Source organism: Biomphalaria glabrata, chromosome 4 (assembly GCF_947242115.1).
Source record: "Biomphalaria glabrata chromosome 4, xgBioGlab47.1, whole genome shotgun sequence".
Classification (NCBI taxonomy): domain Eukaryota; kingdom Metazoa; phylum Mollusca; class Gastropoda; family Planorbidae; genus Biomphalaria; species Biomphalaria glabrata.
The window spans coordinates 26,435,769-26,461,248 of record NC_074714.1 but is presented as its reverse complement, the minus strand read 5'-3'; the positions used below and the strand labels follow the sequence as shown (position 1 = coordinate 26,461,248).

Genomic DNA, 25,480 nt, shown 5'->3' with positions numbered 1-25,480 from the left:
TTGCCATTCCGTCTGATCTGCAATGCAACTCTGTCGAATGAGGCGCTTCTTCCAAGCAAATTGAAGAGACACTTGGAAACAAAATATCCAGCGTAAAATCGCAACCGAAGAAATACTTTGAAAACATCAACGCTCAACAAAATAAACAAGCTCAGAAACTTACGAAGTACCTAAAGCTGCCAGAGAAGGGATTGATTGCAAGTTATAAGGTTTCTCAGTTATAAACAAAAACGCAAGAAAGCACACACAGAGGCTGAATCAGTCATTGCGCCGCTTTCTAATAGTTGTTGAAACCATCCTTGGACCCGATGCCTCCAAAAGTGTCTCTGCTGTGGTTTCTTCAAGTTGATGAGTCCACTGACGTTAGCGGCAAAGCCCAGCTGCTAGCTTTTATTCGGTTCATAAAGGATGAAAAATGTGTCAACGAATTTTATTTTGAAAAGACTTACCAACTACGACCAAAGGCGAAGATATTTTCAAAGTGGTGACCGAAAACATTTTGCTCTTCAAGTTACAGTGGAAAAAAACTGTGTCTGCGTTTGCACCGATGGCTGTCCTTCCATGCAAGGAAATAGAAAGGGATTTGTCACTCTTGTGCGTCAAGAAAATCCAAATGTATCAGTTGTTCACTGCATGATCCACAGAGAAGCTCTTGCCTTCAAATCATTACCAAAAGATTTGATGTCTGCTCTGGATCAAGTGATTGAAGTTGTAAACTTCCTCAAATCTCGACCGCTTGCATCCCAACTTTTCTTTCAGCTCTGTGAAGCAATGGATTCTGACTACAAATGTCTCCTGTATCACACCAACGTTCGTTAGCTTCCAGGGGAAAAGTGTTAAAGCGTGTAGTCCAACTCAAGGCTGAGCTGATTTCATTCTTGGAGGCTGAAAAAAAAAGACTTTGGATTTTCTATTCATGACAAGATCTGGTGGGTTAAGGTGACATTTCTCTCTGTTTTATTTGACAAATTAAATTAATTGAATTTAAGTCTTCAAGGACCATCAGAAACCATCATCACTGCATTCTCCAAACTGAAGTCATTTGGTGAAAAATTGTCTTTGTGGCAAAGTAAGATCTCGAAAGGAGTCTTCGACTGCTTTCCTACTTACAATGAATGTGCTTCAACTAAAGAAATCACCCCCGAAATTCTGGACACTTTGACACACAGTCAGCATTGCAGCATTACTTCCCAACAGTTGGAAGTCATGAGTATGGATGGTTCAGCTCTCCATTTGGAAACAATGAAGCTACAAATCTGACAACTGAAGAAGCAAAGCAGCTCATTGATTTAAAAAATGATGCAGTTCTTAAGTCATGTTTTGCAGAGAAAAGCCTGGATGTGTTTTGGATTTCAATCAACAAGTTATATCCTGCAATCAGTTTAAAAGCAATCAAAATAATTCTTCCATTTGCATCTTCGTGGCTTTGTGAGTTTGAATTTTCAGCACTGACTGAAATCAAATCTAAGAAAAGAGAGAGACTTCTTACAATAGACGATGAAATGCGAGTTTGTTTGTCGACTCTGGAGCCTCGATTAGATCGCATTTGCTCTAAAAAAAAAAAAGGCACACCCTTCACATTAAATGTAATACTTAAAAACTGGTAAAATCTTTTTTTTTTCTTTTTATTATAAAAAAAACTGTTGCTCTTCGTAGTGTGCCGCAACATTTTTGTAGTTTGTTTACTGTGCCGCCAGGCAAAAAAGTTTGAGAAACACTGTACTAAATACTACATTTACCCAAAAATATTTTTTAAGAGAAAAAATCTATTAAGTACGCATATAAGTTGGACATAATTTAAAACAACAATTAATAAGTAGTTTTTCATATTATCGCGTGAACTGCAATACCCAATATCACATGCAGAAATACCGAACTAAAGGAAATTTTAAAGGAATTTTTTTTTTTTTTTTTTTTTTTAGGATTTGAATACGAGATTGACCCTTTAATAACAATTAGATCAATAAGATATTCATTATAAGACATCAGTTAGGCCAGTTTCACATTTAACTTCACATTCACTTTCACCTATCCTTTGATTTGCTGGACCACTTGGGCACCACACAAGATCTGTCAACTTTCTTTCTCCATTCTTCTCTGTCTTTGATCGAATTTAATTCTAATGTTCTTTCTGAAAATATTGATACCTGCCTCGGTGGACCACTTCGGGGCCGATTTTGAGTTTGTGTTTCCACACAAACTGTCTTTGTAACCTTGTTAATTAGTCTATTTAGTCTAAGTCTTTGTGCCAGTGAAGTATTACCAAACCAGCAGGTGATGGCAAAGTTAATTAGAAAGTTTGAAAAATTAGCTTGAAAAAGCCGCCGTATATACTATTGATCCGAATCGCCCTTTAACCGATGGATGCTTCTGATATAGCCATTGCAGCTACCCTCAACCAAGATGGCCGGCCCGTTGCTTAGTTCTCTCGCTCATTAACAAAAAGTGAAAGAAAACATTCTTCAGTTGAGAAAGAAGCATATGCCATTGTTGAGTCGTTGAGGAAATGGAAACATTTCTTGAGATTGGTTTAGATTGCTGTTTTCAAATGATGTCAATAAATCATGGTGGTCTTTCTCAAAGTTGTGGCAGTCAAATCGGCTGTAGAAATCATTTAATTCATTGACAGATTTGTTATTGTCAGTGACACACATCGGTTCGCGCTTAGGTATGTAGCCAGTAATTTGTTTCAAGCCACTCCAACAAGCTTTAGAGTTATTTTTCTTGAAAGAGCTTTCAATTTTTTCCTTGAATTTCTCTTTTCCTTCCAATAATTGCACCTATTTTTAAGTAATGTATAAACTTTCAAGAGGCGTGTCCACTCAAACCCCACATCACCTACACCTAGAAACGTCTGCGTTGGTAAAGTATTCGTTTATTAGCAACAAACTAACAATATCCAGTTTTGATAGCTCTGAATAAGTCGCCCAATATGCAGTGTAATAATTAATTTTGATGGAACATGATTTCAATATAAACTGAAACTTTAAAAAACCTTTAGCATTTATATTACAACTTTCTTGTTCCATCTTCTATATTCGAAAATGGCTTTGAGGTAAAATGTCTTTAAAATAATATGTCAATGTCTTGCAATCAATTAGGTAAATGTGTAGCATTTTACTTTGTTACAGGTTATCTTATCTTATATGATACAGACGTTACTTAAAAAAAGAAGATGATTACGTCCTACGCGTTATGCATTCTCAGTTTTATCCCTATAACCTAAATATTTTCAGCAAATGAAGTGTCAGACTAAGACAATATTGAGCAACACAAAGTTTCTGCATTAATATTCTTGTTGTATCTCCAATTTCATACTTAAAATTAATTTAGATTGTTGTCAATTGTATAATGAGGATATGTCAAAACTGCGCGCTATAAAAGTAGTTCTTTCTTTTTTTTTTTTTGTTAATAACAACTAAAACGAAGTTCGTATAAAATAAAATGTTTTATAACATTATTTGAATCAGTATTTCATTCAATGAGTTAGTTAATAAATGGAAAACATATTTTATGATGATCCTTTGACGCTATTTCCATTGCGACCTTAGATGCAAATCTTTTTGTACCAATCCGCGAATCTATAAATAAAGCTTGATTTATTAATGAAGAAGTCTGTGACCTTTTTAAAAAAAACTTCCCTTCCCTGAAGTTTTTCATTTAAAAGTGGTGTATTTTTTAAAAAATCTGCTTGCATAGTTAATTTAAAAAATTAAATAGTTCACTTTGGGAAAAGAAAAAAGTAGCCATTGCATCAGAACTTTGAATGATCTAAAATATCATGATGTCCAATTTCCATTTTCTCTTCTTGTTTCTGATATCTAAACGGAACAGACAGATGAACAGATAGACCACACAAAACTAATAGCGTACGGCCCCCTTTCTGGGGCCGCTAAGAATGCAAATATAAATGTGAAATGGTGCGAATGCGTGTTGAAAGGGGAGGAAGGAAGCAAAATGGAGGAATAGAAGCCAAATAGTGGTTTTAGTGTTGATGAAGATTAAATAAATTATAATCTATGACGTTGACGTTTTGTGTTGTTGTATTATTAAAAGAGTCTCATCATATAACGAAAAGTAACAGTAGTATATTACCCATGTTTCAAAGTATTTCAAGTTTCCCTAACAAATCATTGACCAAGCTAGACTCAGTCATCTGGTACTACTCTTTCAATGTGGAGATACAGAAATTATTATATTTCAAATGTAAAAAATATTGTTATTAACTTATAATCCTATATTTTATTAGTATTTAATCAATAATGAATATTTCAACATTACAAAATATGTTGCTGACTTTTGTGTTTTGTTAATTATAATTAATGTTCAAAAGAAATAAAAACAAAAAGTTCTTACAGTAATGTTATCTGCACTGATGGAGGCAGAGACAGGAACTGAAATCTGGCCAATTGTTAAATTGGTGTTTCCAAGGAACATGCCAAAAGAGACACTGTAATTGGTCCCAACTGTGACGAGAGAAGCATTAGCTACTTTGAGGTACACTAGGATACGAACAAGATTTTTGGTTGTTTGATTAGTAGCATTCCAACCAGTGTTGCCAACATTGGTGATTCGACCTGTCAGAGACATTATAACACAGTTGCATAATTCATATTAATTTATTTTTATTATCCTCATCTAACGATAACATTTAAAAAATTATTTTTAAAAACACTGAACAAAATGTAGGCCTACATAATGCAAATGCGATCTTTGTTACATCACTAATGAAGAGATTAGCGGAAAACTTTGCTTATTTTGTTTATAGATATTAATTCATGTGAATCCTGGTGAAGACTGTAATTTTTACGTTCGGGATCTTCAGGGGTCCTCTGCGTCCACTCAGCTCTAATGGGTACCTGACATTAGCTGGGCAAAAGTAAAGGCGGTTGGTTTTTGTGCTGGCCGCATGACGCCCTCGTTAACCATGGGCATGAGAACAGATCACTATTTCTGAAAGGGAAATTTATTACTGAAATTCATGCCCTGGCCTACTAGTTAATTAGTAGTTTGTGGAACACCTATGTACTTATGTAGGCCTAGAGGAACAGTAGGATTCCAAAGAACACAGTTTTGGAAACACTGCATTCGAGTGATTCATTTGAATAGCATTTAAAGTAGCCTACAATGATAAACAGAAACTTAGTTTACAAGATAAGATTCAACTCAGCTGATGCAGCAAGTATCACACAGAGCTAGGTCTAGCCTATAAATCACAAGTTGTAATATCAATTTTTTTACTGTTAGTATCTTCAATTTTTTAATTTATGGAAAGGAATTATTATTTAGAATTAAGCCCTATTTTTCAAAAATAAACTATGTGATAATGTGATGGTAAGGAACTTTTTGTGAGGAGTAGTAAGCTCATCTCTTGCCATAGGGGGAGAAATAGAAACATGAAATAAACAAAAACTGATCCTATTGGAAAAGAGAAAAGATAAGAGAGAGAGGCTAACCTAAGTCTACTCTCATGATATCCGCATAACTTGAAAAGTTGGATGAGATGCGATATTCTGGATCAATTGTGTTAGAAGTACCACAGGCTATATTTTCTCCAGATGTTACTTTGACTCCACACATCTGAAATACAGTGTCTCCGTTCTGGAATGGGCCTACAACTTCTAGTAAATAGTCCGCTGAAAAAAAATTATAGAACATTTACACACAATCAATGCAATTTATGATTCAAATGGATACTGTCTTAGAGACTACCAGCAAAGCAGGGAATCCAGTACTGCTTGCTAATACCTGGCGTTTCTATGCTATGTAGCAAATATAGTGGTTATTCTTGACCATGTCTAGGCATTGTATGAGAGGCAAAGTATTAAATGTCATTATAAAAATATATTTATTAAATACACAAAATATAAAGAGGTCAAAATAAATGAACAACGGGATATCTTAAAAACAGTGACATACAAATGCATAGATCTTTTTGTTCATTTTTGTCTCATAAACAAATGAATTAAAAAAAACAACGAAATTTTACTTTTAGTTCTTACTGCCCAACAATTTAAACATAACTCCTCCCGTGACGCTCCGCGCATTAGACAGTAAGCTACTGTCTTCATATAGATCCGTCCCCAGAGATGTTTGCCGTCGTTTCAATAGCAACTGGTCGAACTGGTGTTCACCTCTGGCATGAGATTTCCGTGGTGGTACGGTGTCAAGTTTTACAAAGACGTCCGTGTTTACATTTTTCTCGTTTATTGAACTTTAGTTACTCCTTTTCAATATTTTTGCTAGCTCGCTTGAAGCTGTTTTTTGGGTGCCGGAGCTATAAGATTTGAAATAGGCGGCAATTATACAGACTGTTAGCTGCTGAAAAGTGCCAAGTTTCTACAGAATGCCGAATTTAATTTTCTGCTTGGCCGGTAACAGCGGGTAACATATGAACTATGAAATGAATTACAATCAGTTGCAATTAAAATGATTCCTATATTTTTTTAGAATGATTTACAAATATTACCACTAGTGCTTTCTGGGACTGTCATATCAAGTTGGATGATGCCTGGTCTCGTGGCAGTAACTGCTGTTCCAGATTTCATGCTGACACTAAACCCAGGAGATACTGCCTAATAGAAAATACAAGAATACAATACAATACAAGAATAGAAAAAACTTTAAAGATACTTAGTTCTTAGACATAGTCCCGTTTATTCAGTCGAAAAATAGTGAAATCCTTACCATCTCTGTCCCTGATTTATATTTAGAGACATATTTAAATGTCCCAATACGTCCATGATATAAAAAAATAAAGATAGAAGTTTCTCTCATGCCAAAGATTGAGATAGCAAACCAATGTCAGTCCTGGAATCTCAACAATACACAAGTTTGGAGAAAAGTCGTTTGTTAAATTGAATGCAGAGAAAAGCAGACGATTTCATATATATATATATAAATAAATGTTGGTGCTACACAACTTAGGGCTTATCAAATACTTCGGAGATATTGTCTCAGACGAGGGAACGAAACTGAACTTCTGGCCCGAATTGCACAGTCCACAGCAGCATTTTCAAAACTTAAAACAAAAAAAAAAAAAAAAAATAACAGAAAGACAAAGGCATAACCCTCGGCACCAAAAATCAGACTTATGTCATGGCCACATTCTTATATGTATCACAGTTAAAGACCGCATCTCAAACCAAAAGATTAGAGACAGGGTTACTGCAGCGACTGCAGCCCACGATGACATGGCATCTATCCTAAAAAAAAAACAATCTGAAAATCTATGGCCATATTACAAGGTCTTCGGTGCTCGCAAAGACCTTCATTCAGGGAACAGTACCAGGAAAAAGAAGAGGCAGACAGAGAAAGCGATGGGAAGACAACATAAAAGAATGGATTTGCCTTCCATTGAAAGAGGTTCTATCTAAGGTCAAAGACAGAGAGGAATGTAGAAAGACGGTCGAACAGACTAGAGCAGTGATGCCCAACCTAATTCGACCCGCGGGCCATTATAATTTCAGACACTCGTGTCGCGGGCCACATGAACGAAAAACGAATTGAAATTGACTTAAATTTGAAACTATTTGATTAGAAACCCTTGGATCTAGTACTTACATTAATGAATTGGACATTTGAAGCTTATCTTTTTTTTTTTTACGCGACAGAACATTGCTTAATTTCTTTACTTAAAATATGAACAACTTTGTAGTTAGCTTTAGAAAGACTCATTTTCTCTTTTTAGTAAATATGCCCATCGATCGTCTAATCTGTAGGCGTAGTTTAACTATTTTTTATTCGCGGCTTAAATCAAGAATGCCTCCATATTTGTTTTATAATGCCTTTACATGTTTTTCTTTTTTTAAACAGTCACACTTTCTTTACAAATCAAATATGTTGGATTATTATCATGTTCCACAAAAAGTAAAGACCCGTTCACTTTTTCTGGTAGATTCTACTTTCAGAGTCCCATTTGATAAGCGTACAGATATTAAAGGTCATAGTACCAATAAATTAAAGAAAAATTGAGGGCCCTAACTGTAACTTAGATAAAGATACATTTGTCAACTTTTTTTTTTAGATAGGGGATTTTCTTTACTTTGTGCCAACATTTCGGCGGGCCGGATGGAACCACATCGCGGGCCGTATCTGGCCCGCGGGCCGTATTTTGGTAATCACTGGACTAGAGGATAGGTAAAGGTAAATTATACTAATGACTATTTAGTAGCTCTTGTTTATGGCAGAAGCTTAAGAAACTGTCGATACATTTTATAACAAAAGTGCAGAAAATAAATTTAGTTTCGTAAAACTTAAAGAACATTTGAGAGTACAATTTTTAAACTTTGTTTTACATTGTCCATGTAACGATGGTGATTTCTCTTTTCTCTAGCTAAATGATAGCATGTCAAAATTATTCTAACGTTTATATAAAAACTATTATAATCTTTAGGCCTTTTTTTTTATGATTTAATATCAAAATGTAATGTGTTACTTTGAATTTTAAATAGATTGATTTAGTCGTAGTCTAGCTGCCTAAGTGTCCAGAAGATAAAAGGTAAGTAAAGTAATAGATACATAAAACACTAAACCATAATTTACACATAGAAAAAAAAAACCTACTAAAATACCCAGAGAGACACAAAGATAGAGGCACATTTCTTATTCCTTATGCTAGTTGGAAAGGCCTATGCTGGAGTAATACTGAAGCGGCTGCAGATCTTGGCAGAACGAGTTTACCCAGAATCGCAGTGTGGCTTTAGGGTAGGTAGATCCACAACAGATATGATTTACTCCTTGTGGCAGCTACAGGAGAAGAGCTGAGAACTAAAACAGCCCTACGTTATAACTTTCATTGACTTGACCATAGCGTTTGACCTTGTCAGCAGAACCGGCTTGTTTGCCGTATTAGAGAGAATTGGCTGTCCAAACAAGCTACGGAAATTAGTGTCAGCGTTTCATGAAAATATGCAGGGCACTGTACAGTTTGACAGTTCCGCCTCTAGGCCATTCTCCATCAAGAGCGGAGTAAAACAAGGATGTGTTCTGGCTCCAACACTATTCAGAATCTTCTTTTCAGTTGTACTTACCAGCGATTTTAAATCCCTAGAAGATGGGAGTATATATCCACAGTAGATCCTATGGAAAGCTATTTAACATGGCACACCTTAAAGCCAAAACGAAGAGACGGCGTATCTGCTGTTCGCCGATGATGCGGCACTCACATCTCACTCACAAGAAGGATTGCAGAGGCTTGTGAATTCTCTGGCAGCTGCTTGTCAAGGGTTTAGCCTTACAATAAGCCTCTCCAAGATCGGAATCATGGCACAAGATGTCACCAGCGATAAGTATTGGAAATGACACATTTACAGTGGTGCAGGAATTCACCTACTTTGGAACAACAATAGCCAGCAACCTAGATTTAGACACTGAGCTGACAGAAAGAATAAGAAAGGCTTCTACAGCAATGGCAACTCCCCAAGTGCGTCTGGGAAAATACCAAATTGACTATGGCAACCAAAATCGTAGTCTACAATGCCTGTGTTCTGAGCACACTTCTTTATGGCAGTGAGAGCTGGGCAACTTACATGCATCAAGAAAACAGATTAAAAAGCTTCCACTTAAGCTGCCTGCGACGCATAATGTGCATCTCATGTAGGGATCATGTCTCCAGCCAGGACGTTCTGAAATGGGCCAATATGCACAGCATCTATGCTCTTCTTATGAGGCGCGGTGGCTGAGGGTCCCGGGTTCGAATTCTGGTGAAGACTGGGATTTTTATTTCGGGATCTTTGGGCGCCTCTCTTTTAGTCTACCCAGCTCTAATGGGTACCTGACATTAGTTGGGGAAACGTAAAGGTGGTTGGTCGTTGTGTTGGCCACATGACACCCTCGTAAACCGTAGGCCACAAAAAACAGATGACCTTTACATCATCTACCCTATAGACCACTATGTCTGAAAGGGGAACTTTACTTATCTATGCTCTTCTTACACAAAGAAGACAACGCTAGCTCGGTCATTTCATTCGCATGCCTGATGGAAGAATCCCTAAAGACATCCTATACGGAGAGGAAGTCAGACCCAAGGGCCGCACAAGACTAACCTACAGAGATGCTGGTAAGTGAGACATGAGAACCAGGGGCATCGAACAAAGGAGATAGCCCAAGACCGGACAGCATGGAGACAGACTGTACGTGCTGGTACGAACTTTGCCGAGAGCAAAAGAAACGAACCTGCGTCAGCCAACAGAAAGAAAAAGAAAGCTGCCCTGTCATTTATCCCTAGGACAGATACATATACATGCACTAACTGACAAACTCTGCCGCTCCAGAATTGGCTTGATCACTCACACCAGATTCTGCCCCGTCTCAAGACGAAACCAATCCCAGTGACTAACCTCGGCGCATCGATTGTCTTCCGAGACACGAGGAGCCATATATGCTAGGACCAATTCCTACAAGTGCTCCTTATTCCCAAGTGCCATTTGAGAATGGAATGGGTTGCCTGAATAAGCCAAGAAAACCAATGACTTAAAGAAAAAGTAAATTTCCCCTTTCAGACCAACCGCCTTTACTTTTCCCCAACTAATGCCATGCACTCATTAGAGCTGGGTGGACTCAGAAGCGCACAGAGATCCCAAAATGAAATAATTGATTAACTCTAGCCTATATATAGATATTGATTAACTCTAGCCTATATATAGATATTGATTAACTCTAGCCTATATATAGATATTGATTAACTCTTGCCTCTAAAGAACATCAACTTATTATTTTAACAGAATTTTTTTTTGACAACAATCTGAAAAGTGTTAACCTGTGATGGACTTTTAGCTGTAGCTGTGATCTTAAGCTGTCCAGCCCAGATTACTGTTGTCCCAAACTCAACGGTAGCTCCAATCCAGTAGTCCTTGCCCACGAGCGTCGGGTCATCCAGTAATGTGATTTGGACAACAAATGAAATAATTCCTTTGTTAGCCTGGATTTGGCTTATCGCGTACTCTCTGGCCACTAGAGAAACACACAGACACAATGTACACATTAAGTTTTGTGAAATTATTTCGACAGACAGACAGACAGACACACACACACACATGCTCCTTACTGAGTTATTATTCTAAAATAAAGCCAGTGTGTTGAAATCTAATTGTTCTAATCACCATATAAATAGAAACACTGAAAAGGTCAAGGATTTCTAAATTTGTATAACTTTTGTATATTGCGGATACATAGAGCTACATCTAGAATTAATTAATTTCGAATAGCTCTTAATTGCACACTAAATGATTATAAGGTAATTAAATGTAAAAAATTAATAATGCAACGTTTCTCACTATTCAGGCTCTCTGTAAACTGCACCATATGACGCTACTAACTTAAAGAACTTGACAACTAAGGGCTCCACAAATAACGTAACAAGTTAATGTCCAATCAAGCACAACCAATACTGTACAATTGGCAACAACGTAACACCGACTTTACAAAAGCTTCACACTCCGACGTATCAACTGTGTAACACTGTATCAACTCTCCGCCTCTTTCTAGACTTGCACTCGATTCTCTTTTCCGAACCAATTTCACCTAGACTGGTTCTTGACTCTGACTTCGACTTGTACTTGTGAAATAGCGAAGTAACATGAAGTGAATTTTCTCTGACACACTCGCTCTTATATAGGGTCCCAACTGGCCTTCTAGAACCAGATGGAACATCGCTTAAGCCTTCTGGTTAATCGCATGACCACATTCCACGTGCCTGACCTGAGTAGTTTTCACTCTAAATGTTTTTTCAAACTTCGCCAGTCATCGCAGTCTTGGTTCGTCACGGTTGACCGCTCATCTAGCGCTGGCCTGGGGCAGACTATACACATAGCCCTTCCCACATCTGTGTCACTACCAGACTATACACATAGCACTTCCCACATCTGTCTCACTACCAGACTATACACATAGCACTTCCCACATCTGTGTCACTACCAGACTATACACATAGCACTTCCCACATCTGTGTCACTACCAGACTATACACATAGCACTTCCCACATCTGTTTTACTACCAGACTATACACATAGCACTTCCCACATCTGTGTCACTACCAGACTATACACATAGCACTTCCCACATCTATGTCACTACCAGACTATACACATAGCACTTCCCAGATCTGTGTCACTACCAGACTATACACATAGCACTTCCCACATCTATGTCACTACCAGACTATACACATAGCACTTCCCCACATCTGTCTCACTACCAGACTCTACACATAACACTTCCCCGCATATGTCTCACTACCAGACTATACACATAGCACTTCCCACATCTGTGTCACCACCAGATTTATTACAATAATAATAATTTTTATTATCCTTGAGAAAAGTTGTCTTGCAAATTTTTCCACACTTGATGCAGACAAAGTCACTGTCCACTGGGGGTATATTTAATTTTTTCTTCTGCACCTCTCTTCAACAAGGGCTTTTCTTTTGGGTTTCAAATGTATGCCACGCGGCTTTTGTGAGATCTCTCCAACTGTCTCTTTTAGAGACCATTTGCTGACAGCTACTTTCCTCTATGCCAGTGAAGTCGAAATGGCGCTTGAGTTAATCTTTGTTGCACTTTCGGGGGGGGGGGACCTCTTTAACGTTGTCCTCCTTTGAGCTCTCCAAAGTAGTTCACATTTGGCATGCGGTCTTCCCCCATGCGGGATAGGTGTCCGAACCATTAGGAATGATAAAAGTACTTGCATAGTGTCAGCAGCAGTCTGGCAGACTACAAAACATCAGTTCATACCAAAGGTTCACACTTGAAACTTGAAGTTAACATCTCAGAACGTTGGCTTCTATTCAATGATTTCAGTGATAAGGGAAAATAGAGTTTTTTGTCTGTTTGTTTTTCCAATAGGTGTCTTGCATCTTCTTTGTGATTGGTGAAATGTTTACATCGTGTTATTTGATGTTTAAAATCTTTCTAGCGTTCTTAAGAAAGTTTTCTGAAATAGCTGCCAAAGTGCAATGATTTCACTAGCAGCATTCAGATTTTAATTTTAATGTTACATTGCTAAACCGTTTTACTGTCAAAAGAGTTGAGCCGAAACTTGAGACTCTAGGCATATCAGCTGATTGAACAAAGCGCTCTATCTGGAAGAGGTCCAAGCTAATGCTCACTATAACACAGCTATTTCCAATGGACTCTTTATGAGCGGGCCGGACTTTGGACAGCACTAGTTTGTGCAAATTGGCTTTGGCGCCTCGTTTTTTTTAGAAAACGCGCATTCCCGAATTCATTAACTTAACCCTCATGAACCGGCGATAGATGGAGCTGTGTTTTGTTGTTGTTGCAGAATCTAGGAAAATGAATTCAATTAGGACATAGACTAATACTTTGTTTTACAAGAAAGAGAAATACTACTTGCAGTAAGCTTTGTCAAGCATCACTTCTCCAGGGAAGAGCCACCCTTATGGATAAATTAACGATTGAATGCATTCATCTCCCCTTTCTCCTAAACTTTCATTTCGCCATTTGTCCTTTTCCAACTTAATAATTAACAACAAAAAAATGAGTCTCACATTTGTTGATAGGACGTCCTAGATACATGGTCATTCTTCTGTTGCCCCGTGTATTGCCCTCTGCTGAGAATGTTGGAGTGATGTTTTTCATGTCGGGAAACGAACAAGTATAGGCGTCACTGACACTAACAAGCTTGGCATCACAAATGCTCATGACGTCAGTGTAGTTGATGGCTGCTATGACGTCAATCTTGAGATCTATCACCGGGTACATGACGGCCAGATCTACATAAAATATACTAGAGGAACCAATGGACATGCTGGCAGGTCCAGTGAAGTTGGCTTGTGGAGGCGAGAACGACTAACAAGTTATGAAAGAGAACAGAACATTCAATGGAATACCTGGTCAAATACTGATGGAAGACAGAATGAATATCAAGTCATGCATGCAAAAAGAAATAAAGTGATGTAAGATACATACTCATGAATCATATAAGGCATAGAGCTTTGAGTTATATAAATTACTAATTAGGCTTGTCTTCGAGGAGGTATATATAGCTATTAAATTTAATGTTAATAAAACAATAAGTGTATTCAAAGTAAGCTGTAGGACTATAAATGTGCGGCATATTAATGCATAGTAAATAGCCTACAGACTAATATAAAACAAATATTAGAATGAACATTTATCAACAAACGTAAAGTCTCATCACATTGGAATGAATCAATTCTAGGCAAAGAACTTACAGACGTTGTGTCGTTCGTGATGTTGGCTGTAAAGCTGGCTTGTCCGACCCAAACATCGTTTTCATTGTTAAACTCAGCACCAACACTCACCCAGTAGTCCTTTAAAGTAGTGAGACAGGTATTTTAGAAAGCATTCAAGATCCTTAAAGGTGAAAGCTCCTTGTTATGAAATGGTACTTAGCGTATATCGAGTCCTAACCATTTGAACATGTGACCAGCACCATGGGTCTTTAAAATATTTAGAAAGTCTCACCTGGACATGGAACATAGGCCTGACTAATTGTCTGTCTAATTGGTACAGTCTAATTGCCTTTTTAAAAAGTATTAAAGGAAGCATTGTGGGAAATAAGAAAACTTTGTAAAATGCCAAGATGTAAAAGAAGTTTAGTGAGGATTAACTCGAGAAGCTAACATCGAGCTTTTTTTTTTTTTGAGGGCGCAGTCGTCTTAATAGAATGTTCCACAATATGTGCTATGACACTCTTCGTCGTGTACTGTTTTGTTACCTAAGGTGTAGGGCTTTGCTCTTTTTTTTTCAGTAGAAGATTACAGTTAAAGTTCCATGTTTTCACAACAATTAAGATTAACATTGTTCAGAAATTTTTCAAACTTGATGATCATTAGGTTGTCTATTGTTGTTGACACATGTACGTATACGAACGAGCCTGGTCTTAAAAATTGAAAAAGTCAGAAACGTCATCAAGTTATTAGATATGTTCAGAGTAAAGTCAATGCTTTAAAAAAAAAAGATTCAGTAGACTTGCTTAAACTCAGTCACGTGGGCAATAACAGTAAGAGGAATCAAAACAATGTGAAGGATTGGACTTTCCTTAAAGGCAGCAAAGAAAGAGATGTATCACACATTGAAATGTGTACCATAATTGATAAAAGATATTTAATAGAAACTGTTCATAAGGACAGCAGATTGGTTACAACTGAAACACTTTCTACCTTGCTCAAATGAAATAATGCTACAAAAGGAGTGCAGAGCAAGCTGAATGCGTTGAGGGACTGCGTTGAGGGACGGTTCCTGCTGAGAGTGTTGATATATAAATATTACTATTGGTAGGGACAGTTGGAATATGAAAATATGTGATTATTAAAGTTAATAAATTTTCTTGCTATGGAGATAAGTCTGGTCACAGTCTGGTGTATGTAATATATTACTGGTCACAGTCTGGTGTATGTAATATATTACTGGTCACAGTCTGGTGTATGTAATATATTACTGGTCACAGTCTGGTGTATGTAATATATTACTGGTCACAGTCTGGTGTATGTAATATATTATTGGTCACCTTCAGCCGTAAGACGACCAGTTCTCATCTCGTAGAGCATTTATTGTAAATATAAAACTTATTTCAGGTAGGCAGTTTCATACTCATTATTCACGTTTGAATATATATGTCGTTTGTGTAGTAGAGAATTTCAAACATGGCCTAAGCTTTGTGATGTATCTGTTGTACAGAAGAAAGGACGCTGTGTGTGTGTGTTTAATAAATGTGCACTTTTAAGCAGTGAAGAATCCTATGTTCTGAGCTCTTATGTTTGTAGATTTTATTGAGTTGGCAACATTCTTATTTAGTTTAGTGTCCTTGACATTGTTTAGTTTATTGTAAAAATCTATATAGAATTTTTACACAAAAAAAAATTATCACAGAAATCTATTCTTTATTTATAATTATTATTAAGATAATAAAGTAAAAAAGTAAAGTTCCCTTTTCAGACCTTGCGATCTATGAGGAAGATGATGTTATGGTCATCTGTTTCTGTGGTCAACGGTTAACGTGCAGGGTGTCATGTGGCCAGCACAACTACCAACCTTCTTCACTTTCCCCTACTAAAGTCAGGTAGGCCTACCCATTAGACGCCCTAAAAATCCGAAATTCAAAATCCTAGGCTTCACCGAGATTCGAAGATAGGTTTACATTATTTAAGCCAGTGTTTCTACAAATATTGACAGTGAAACCCCCATAATGAGAACCGTTAGCTAGCTGGCAACTTGGGGAGCGCTGTAGGCTCTCACAGTGAGGTTGGAACGAGCTTTTAGAATGTAGTGAAAAAGAAAAAAACATAATTGTTAAAATTTACAACATGTTTAAAATCCAAATTTACATATTAAATGCTCAATGAAGCTATTCATCTAGCTTATTTCTTTTTTTCGGAAACAGAATTTCCTGATAAATTTTGTGTTTTTATACTAGAAGGTTCTTTCTGAAGTTTTGGAGAAGTAGCAAGTTCTTTCTGAAGTGTTGGAGAAGTAGCAAGTTCTTTCTGAAGTGTTGGAGAAGTAGCAAGTTCTTTCTGAAGTGTTGGAGAAGTAGCAAGTTCTTTCTGAAGTGTTGGAGAAGTAGCAAGTTCTTTCTGAAGTGTTGGAGAAGTAGCAAGTTCTTTCTGAAGTGTTGGAGAAGTAGCAAGTTCTTTCTGAAGTGTTGGAGAAGTAGCAAGTTCTTTCTGAAGTGTTGGAGAAGTAGCAGGTTCTTTCTGAAGTGTTGGAGAAGTAGCAAGTTCTTCCTTCATCCAGCTCTTCGTCTTGCCACGGACCGTTTTATTTTTGTCAAACAAAAGTTGCCACCATAACGATGTACAACAGTCGTCAGAATTTTGTCCATTCTGACATAAGAAAGTTGATAAAAATTACGTTAGCAAAGACTTCAAAAGTTATTGTTGCTATGTTGCAGACCCCTCTCACGAAAATTGTAAAAAGAATGTAAAGGTCCTTAATGGAATAAGAAACGACATTTAAAGTAGTTTAATCTGTTCAACAGTGGTCAAAATGTCCATTTTCTTGGATTGATAACTACAATGAAAATACAACGTGTTTGCCCCTTGTTCAAGAAATTGCCCCTCCTTGCCCTCTTGGGAGAAGACATCAAAACATGCTATATTTTAGAAGAAAGAAATAAAGTTCTTATAAATTTAATCTCACTTTCATAAAAAAATATTTATAACTAATCGACCCACAATGTAGCATACGCCGCTATTTTGCAGGGCCGTCCTTAGGCCACTGCAACCTACGCGACCGCAGTGGGCCCTGCACTTTCATAGGACCCGCGCTAATCCTAGGTGTAAACTATGAAATTAAACCATTTTATAACTTAATAACAGATTTTCCGCGGCCTCCCGATGTACCAGGTGCTCAGGGGAATCTCCTGAAATTGCAACATATACGAAAAACACCTAGAAACCTCCATAAATTATTAAACTCTTTTGAATACTCATACAAATCTCCTGAAATATATACACAAAAAAATGTCATTTTGGGGTGTCATTCAATATGGAAAACGCCAATTCTACGCGCAATAAAAAAAAACGGCATTATGCAATACCCATAATTGTGGAATCTAGTGAAAGAAGCTTCTCGCGCCTCAAACTAATGAAGAATTACTTGATGTTAACAATTCTCGTAGATAGATTGAAACATTTGGCAATTCTTGCTACTGAGCGTGGGGTAATTCTAGTTCGACTTGCAGAAATAAAAGAGTGATCTTTCCATGACTTCTTGGTCACAATGGTTAAGTCCAGCCCTGCTATTTAGTGACGAGTAAATATTACTTGTTCTCCCCATCTTTTTTTTTCGCCCCTTAAGTTACGTTGGGTAATGCTAGTTTGACTTGAAGAAATAAAAGAGTGATCTTTCCTTTACTTCTTGGTGTCCAAACTCTTGAGCCATGAAAAGAATTTTATATATAGATTATACGCATATTTTAGTTTTTGAGTTAGTGGAGGGTAAGGCCCTTAGTAGACGCAGTGTAGGGCATAGACATAGAGCAAGACCGCATACGTGGAAAAAGACGGTGATTAAGAAAGCTATGGACATCGAAAAAAACATGGGCCTCAGCTCTGGAAGAAAAGCGTGCCAAACGAAAAATGGTTGGCTGCTCCACCACCAAGGCGAAAGCCATTTTAACCTGCGATACATGTGGACGGGAGTGTCACTCCAAAGTAGGGCTCCACACTACTGCACAGTCACATGAAAAAGTGTTCTACGAGATGAACCCTGGTCGTTACGTCTGAAGAAGGCCAACTGTGTGCTTCAGTACAATCGCAAGAGAAATCTGATTCTAAACGTGCTGAAAAGTGCAAAGTGTTTATTAAAATTAGTTTGCTTATCAATGTGTATTCTGTCCACCGGATATTTATGGTTTTGATTCCATGTGGGTAAATCGTCCCATGACAGCCAGTGAATCTATTCCATCAATCCAAACTTCGTTTACCTTGTTCACTGTGTTTGCATTTTCCACCATCACGGCCTCGTAGGTCACAGTTATAATACTGGAAGAATTAACAGACAGGTCACTGGCATTGTTTCGAACTGTACCTAATGCTATGATCGCTCGGTCATTCTGAAACAAATATCATTCAATGGTTCAGAAATATATTATCAATTTGAACATTACTATAATACTTAATATGATACCAAATATATTATTACCACCTTCAGCTTTACGCTAGTGCCCGCCAGCATTATTTTTATATGATTTAATCATTTTCTACCCACGTCTACTTGATTTGCTAAATACTTCTACTTGATTTGATAAACACTTTTACTTAATTTGCTAAATACTTCTACTTGATTTGCTAAATACTTCTACTTGATTTGATAAATACTTGTACTTGATTTGATAAATACTTCTACTTCTAGGTCACCGGACGCACCAGTAGTTATACTGGGTGATTTTAATAAATGCACCTTGAAGGTTGACCTACCCACCTTCTATCAACACATTTCATGTCCGACAAGAGAAAACAGAACTCTGGACTTGTAACATCAAAGGAGCATTCACATCTCGTGAAAAGCCACCACTAGGATCATCGGACCACAAAACAATACAACTGCTGCCTACTTACCGTACAAAACTTAAAGAAGGAAAAATCATTCAAAAAAACGTACAAGAATGGACTCAAGACAATATTCTCAAACTACAGGGATGTCTAGACTGCACTGACTGGAATTTGTTCAAAGAGACCACTTCAAATCTGGAAGAATGGGTCGACGCAGTGACAAATTACATCAAATTCTGTGAAAACATGTGTGTCAGCACTAAGAGCATCAAGATATACCCCAACAATAAACCATGGGTCACTGCAAAAATAAAACGGGAAATAATAAAAAAAGAAAAGAGCATTTATGAGTGGCGATGGACAGACAAGGAAAATTGCTCAACGAAATCTCAACGTCGTTCTTGAGGAAGGGAGGAGAAACTACCGCACCAAGCTGGAAGACTCAATCAATACAAGTGACATGAGACAGGCATGGGACATCATGAACAAAATGGCAGGAGCACAAGTCAAAATTAAAAATAATCTTGCTACAAGAGACGAAAAAACATTGGCCAACGAGTTAAATGATTTCTATTGTCGCTTCGACGCGAAAGATTTTAATTATCTAAGACTCAAAGCCCTTGAGGATGTCAATGTTAACAACTGCTTAGAATTAGCGATTACTAAAGAGCAAGTTTGTAACATTTTCAAAAACGTCAACCCAATGAAAGCTGGTGGGCCTGATGGAATAAAAGGGCGAATCTTAAAAGAATGTGCTGAACAACTAGCTGAACCTTTCCAAGATATTTTTTCTACTTCATTACTAAACCATGAGATACCACCTGTGTGGAAGTCATCTATAATTGTACCTGTGCCAAAGGTTTCCAAACCGAAGGAAATGAATCACTATAGACCTGGTTCACTTACTTCCATTGTGTCTAAATGTTTAGGGTAAAGGGTAAAGGTGTAGACGATGCCATCCTAAATATTTTAAACTGTGTCTACAAACATCTGGACTTACCGAACACTTATGTAAGATTGTTCTTTTGATGATTTCTCATCAGCTTTTAACACTATACAACTTCATTTACTCATTGAAAAGATGAAAGCGTTGCAGATTAGTCCATACATAATACTATGGGCTAATGAATTTTTGACCCAGAGAGCTCAGAGGGTTAGGGTAAACAATGTTATATCTAATGAACGCATAGTTAACACAGGGGCGCCCCAGGGGGCTGTGACATCGCCATTGTGGTTCATTTTGTTCACCAATGATTTTCAATCCGATAGTTCTTGTTGCTCCTTCACAAAATTCGCTGATGATGCGGCTCTTCTTGCCCTGCTCTCAGAGAGCTCAGACGTAAATGAGTATTTCAAAGAATTAGAACACATTGAGGAATACTGTAAAGATAATTTTTTATTATTAAATGTAAAAAAAAAACAAAGAAATGATAATCGATTTTCGCAGGGACAAGAAGGAAAATGATATTGTTTCTGTAGCTGGAGAGACTATTGAAATTGTGCAAACCTTTAAATACCTTGGTACTATCCTAGACAATAAAGTAAATTTTACTGCAAATACTGATTATATCAGCAAAAAAGGGCAGCAAAGATTACGACTACTAAGAAAACTGTCCTCGTTTAATGTTAGCGAAAAGGCCTTGGCTATGTTTTATCACGCTCACATCTGCAATATTTTCAGTTTCAATATCACTGCCTGGTATGGCAATCTGAGCATTAAAAATAGGAATAAACTTAATAGAATCCTCAATGCTGCTGGCAAAATCATTGGCAAAAAACAAACCCCATTTGGGCAGTTGTTTGAGACAAACATCTATAAAAAAGATCCTCGAAATAAAGAATCACCCTTTGTGTCAGGATTTTGTGATTTTACCATCACAAAAGAGATACAAGACACCGATAGCAAAGACAAACAGACACAAACACTCTTTTGTTCCAATGGCAATCAAATCATTAAATAAGAACAATCTGGTATAAACTTTGTCACATGTAAATTATGAGTGAGTCTGGTGTGAATGTACACTTTGATTTCTTATAGTTATAATGTTTTTTGTTTGGTGTAATGCACAAATTGTAAGACAAATTTCCTTACGTATAATAAAGATTATTATTATTATTATTATTATTCATTTGCTAAATACTTGTACTTGATTTGCTAAATATTTCTACTTAATTTGCTAAATTCCTGTACTTGATTTGCTAAATACTTCTACTTGATTTGCTAAATACTTCTACTTGATTTGATAAACACTTGTACTTGATTTGATAAATACTTCTACTTGATTTGCTAAATACTTGTACTTGATTTGCTAAATACTTCTACTTGATTTGCTAAATACTTCTACTTGATTTGCTAAATACTTCTACTTGATTTGCTAAATACTTCTACTTGATTTGCTAAATACTTGTACTTAATTTGCTAAATACTTGTACTTGATTTGCTAAATACTTCTACTTGATTTGCTAAATACTTTTACTTGATTTGATAAATACTTCTACTTGATTTGCTAAATACTTCTACTTGATTTGCTAAATACTTGTACTTGATTTGCTAAATACTTCTACTTGATTTGCTAAATACTTCTACTTGATTTGCTAAATACTTGTACTTGATTTGCTAAATACTTCTACTTGATTTGCTAAATACTAGTACTTAATTTACTAAATACTTGTACTTGATTTGCTAAATACTTCTACTTGATTTGCTAAATACTTCTACTTGATTTGCTAAATACTTGTACTTGATTTGCTAAATACTTCTACTTGATTTGCTAAATACTTGTACTTAATTTGCTAAGTACTTGTACTTGATTTGCTAAATACTTCTACTTGATTTGCTAAATTCCTGTACTTGATTTGCTAAATACTTCTACTTGATTTGCTAAATACTTCTACTTGATTTGATAAATACTTCTACTTGATTTGCTAAATACTTGTACTTGATTTGATAAATAGTTCTACTTGATTTGCTAAATACTTGTACTTGATTTGCTAAATACTTCTACTTGATTTGCTAAATACTTCTACTTGATTTGATAAATACTTCTACTTGATTTGCTAAATACTTCTACTTGATTTGCTAAATACTTCTACTTGATTTGCTAAATACTTCTACTTGATTTGATAATACTTGTACTTGATTTGCTAAATACTTCTACTTCATTTGATAAATACTTCTACTTGATTTGATAAATACTTCTACTTGATTTGCTAAATACTTGTACTTGATTTGCTAAATACTTCTACTTGATTTGCTAAATAATTCTACTTGATTTGCTAAATACTTCTACTTGATTTGCTAAATACTTCTACTTGATTTGATAAATACTTCTACTTGATTTGCTAAATACTTCTACTTGATTTGATAAATACTTCTACTTGATTTGATAAATACTTCTACTTGATTTGCTAAATACTTTAACTTGATTTGCTAAATACTTGTACTTGATTTGATAAATACTTCTACTTGATTTGATAAATACTTGTACTTGATTTGATAAACACTTCTACTTGATTTGCGAAATAATTCTACTTGATTTGATAAACACTTCTACTTGATTTGCTAAATAATTCTACTTGATTTGCTAAATACTTCTACTTGATTTGCTAAATACTTCTACTTGATTTGCTAAATACTTGTACTTGATTTGATAAATACTTCTACTTGATTTGCTAAATACTTCTACTTGATTTGATAAATACTTCTACTTGATTTGATAAATACTTCTACTTGATTTGCTAAATACTTGTACTTGATTTGCTAAATACTTCTACTTGATTTGCTAAATACTTTCACTTGATTTGCTAAATACTTCTACTTGATTTGATAAATACTTGTACTTGATTTGATAAATACTTCTACATGATTTGATAAATACTTCTTCTTGATTTGATAAATACTTGTACTTGATTTGATAAATACTTCTACTTGATTTGCTAAATACTTCTACTTGATTTGCTAAATACTTCTACTTGATTTGATAAATACTTCTACTTGATTTGATAAATACTTCTACTTGATTTGCTAAATACTTCTACTTGATTTGATAAATACTTCTACTTGATTTGATAAATACTTCTACTTGATTTGCTAAATACTTGTACTTGATTTGCTAAATACTTGTACTTGATTTGATAAATACTTCTACTTGATTTGCTAAATACTTGTACTTGATTTGATAAATACTTCTACTTGATTTGCTAAATACTTCTACTTGATTTGATAAATACTTCTACTTGATTTGATAAATACTTCTACTTGATTTGATAAATACTTCTACTTGATTTGATAAATACTTTAACTTGATTTGCTAAATACTTGTACTTGATTTGATAAATACTTCTACTTGATTTGATAAATACTTCTTCTTGATTTGATAACTTGATTTGCTAAATACTTCTACTTGATTTGCTAAATACTTCTACTTGATTTGATAAATACTTGTACTTGATTTGATAAACACTTCTACTTTATTTGCTAAATACTTCTATTTGATTTGATAAATACTTCTACTTGGTTTGCTACCCACTTCTACTAATCCCCCAAAATTGCTTACAAAAGTTGAGTTGTTGAGAGACTCTAACACAGGAACAGCTGATCCATTATAGTCCAGGTTTTTACCAACTGTAACTACAACATTACACAACATCATGACAATTGTGTCTGAGTCTGGTGTAAAGATTTCTACCTGGGAAGCAGAAAGAAAAGAATATTTGTTAACAAGCCTAGATTACATTTAATGACAAGAACATTTGTTAACAAGCCTAGATTACATTTAATGACAAGAACATTTGTTAACAAGCCTAGATTACATTTAATGACAAGAACATTTGTTAACAAGCCTAGATTACATTTAATGACAAGAATATTTGTTAACAAGCCTAGATTACATTTAATGACAAGAATATTTGTTAACAAGCCTAGATTACATTTAATGACAAGAATATTTGTTAACAAGCCTAGATTACATTTAATGACAAGAATATTTGTTAACAAGCCTAGATTACATTTAATGACAAGAATATTTGTTAACAAGCCTAGATTACATTTAATGACAAGAATATTTGTTAACAAGCCTAGATTACATTTAATGACAAGAATATTTGTTAACAAGCCTAGATTACATTTAATGACAAGAATATTTGTTAACAAGCCTAGATTACATTTAATGACAAGAATATTTGTTAACAAGCCTAGATTACATTTAATGACAAGAATATTTGTTAACAAGCCTAGATTACATTTAATGACAAGAATATTTGTTAACAAGCCTAGATTACATTTAATGACAAGAATATTTGTTAACAAGCCTAGATTACATTTAATGACAAGAATATTTGTTAACAAGCCTAGATTACATTTAATGACAAGAATATTTGTTAACAAGCCTAGATTACATTTAATGACAAGAATATTTGTTAACAAGCCTAGATTACATTTAATGACAAGAATATTTGTTAACAAGCCTAGATTACATTTAATGACAAGAATATTTGTTAACAAGCCTAGATTACATTTAATGACAAGAATATTTGTTAACAAGCCTAGATTACATTTAATGACAAGAACATTTGTTAACAAGCCTAGATTACATTTAATGACAAGAACATTTGTTAACAAGCCTAGATTACATTTAATGACAAGAACATTTGTTAACAAGCCTAGATTACATTTAATGACAAGAATATTTGTTAACAAGCCTAGATTACATTTAATGACAAGAACATTTGTTAACAAGCCTAGATTACATTTAATGACAAGAACATTTGTTAACAAGCCTAGATTACATTTAATGACAAGAACATTTGTTAACAAGCCTAGATTACATTTAATGACAAGAATATTTGTTAACAAGCCTAGATTACATTTAATGACAAGAACATTTGTTAACAAGCCTAGATTACATTTAATGACAAGAATATTTCATTTGGATAGCTTAAAGATTGCATCAAAATCATCTACTATGAAACTAGATCATCAAATACAACTGAATGGCCAAAATGGAAACTAGATCATCCACTACAACTGAATGGCCAAAATGGAAACTAGATCATCAAATACAACTGAATGGCCAAAATGGAAACTAGATCATCCACTACAACTGAATGGCCAAAATGGAAACTAGATCATCCACTACAACTGAATGGCCAAAATGGAAACTAGATCATCCACTACAACTGAATGGCCAAAATGGAAACTAGATCATCCACTACAACTGAATGGCCAAAATGGAAACTAGATCATCCACTACAACTGAATGGCCAAAATGGAAACTAGATCATCCACTACAACTGAATGGCCAAAATGGAAACTAGATCATCCACTACAACTGAATGGCCAAAATGGAAACTAGATCATCCACATTCAAATAAACTAACATAGCATTCTTTACTCTGACTTACAATAAACTGTATACATAATTGAATAAATATCTTTAAGTAATTTAATGTCAATTTATTAAAGCTAAATAATGATTTTTAAGGAGGTATATCAGTGACA

At 35.5% G+C, this 25,480-nt stretch overlaps 1 protein-coding gene across 3 annotated transcripts in view; it reads right to left on the bottom strand.

Moving 5' to 3' along the window:
- LOC106075275 (uncharacterized) overlaps positions 1–25,480 on the bottom strand; it is a 98,651-nt gene that overhangs the window by 29,853 nt on the left and 43,318 nt on the right. For all 3 annotated transcript variants that reach the window (XM_056026952.1, XM_056026951.1, XM_056026953.1), the window contains 8 exons: positions 23,538–23,669; positions 18,414–18,542; positions 14,197–14,295; positions 13,510–13,810; positions 10,760–10,953; positions 6,470–6,575; positions 5,457–5,636; positions 4,357–4,577 (listed from right to left, as the gene is read on the bottom strand). In XM_056026952.1, coding sequence (XP_055882927.1) covers positions 4,357–4,577; positions 5,457–5,636; positions 6,470–6,575; positions 10,760–10,953; positions 13,510–13,810; positions 14,197–14,295; positions 18,414–18,542; positions 23,538–23,669 — 1,362 coding nt within the window. The remainder of the gene's footprint in view (positions 1–4,356; positions 4,578–5,456; positions 5,637–6,469; positions 6,576–10,759; positions 10,954–13,509; positions 13,811–14,196; positions 14,296–18,413; positions 18,543–23,537; positions 23,670–25,480) is intronic.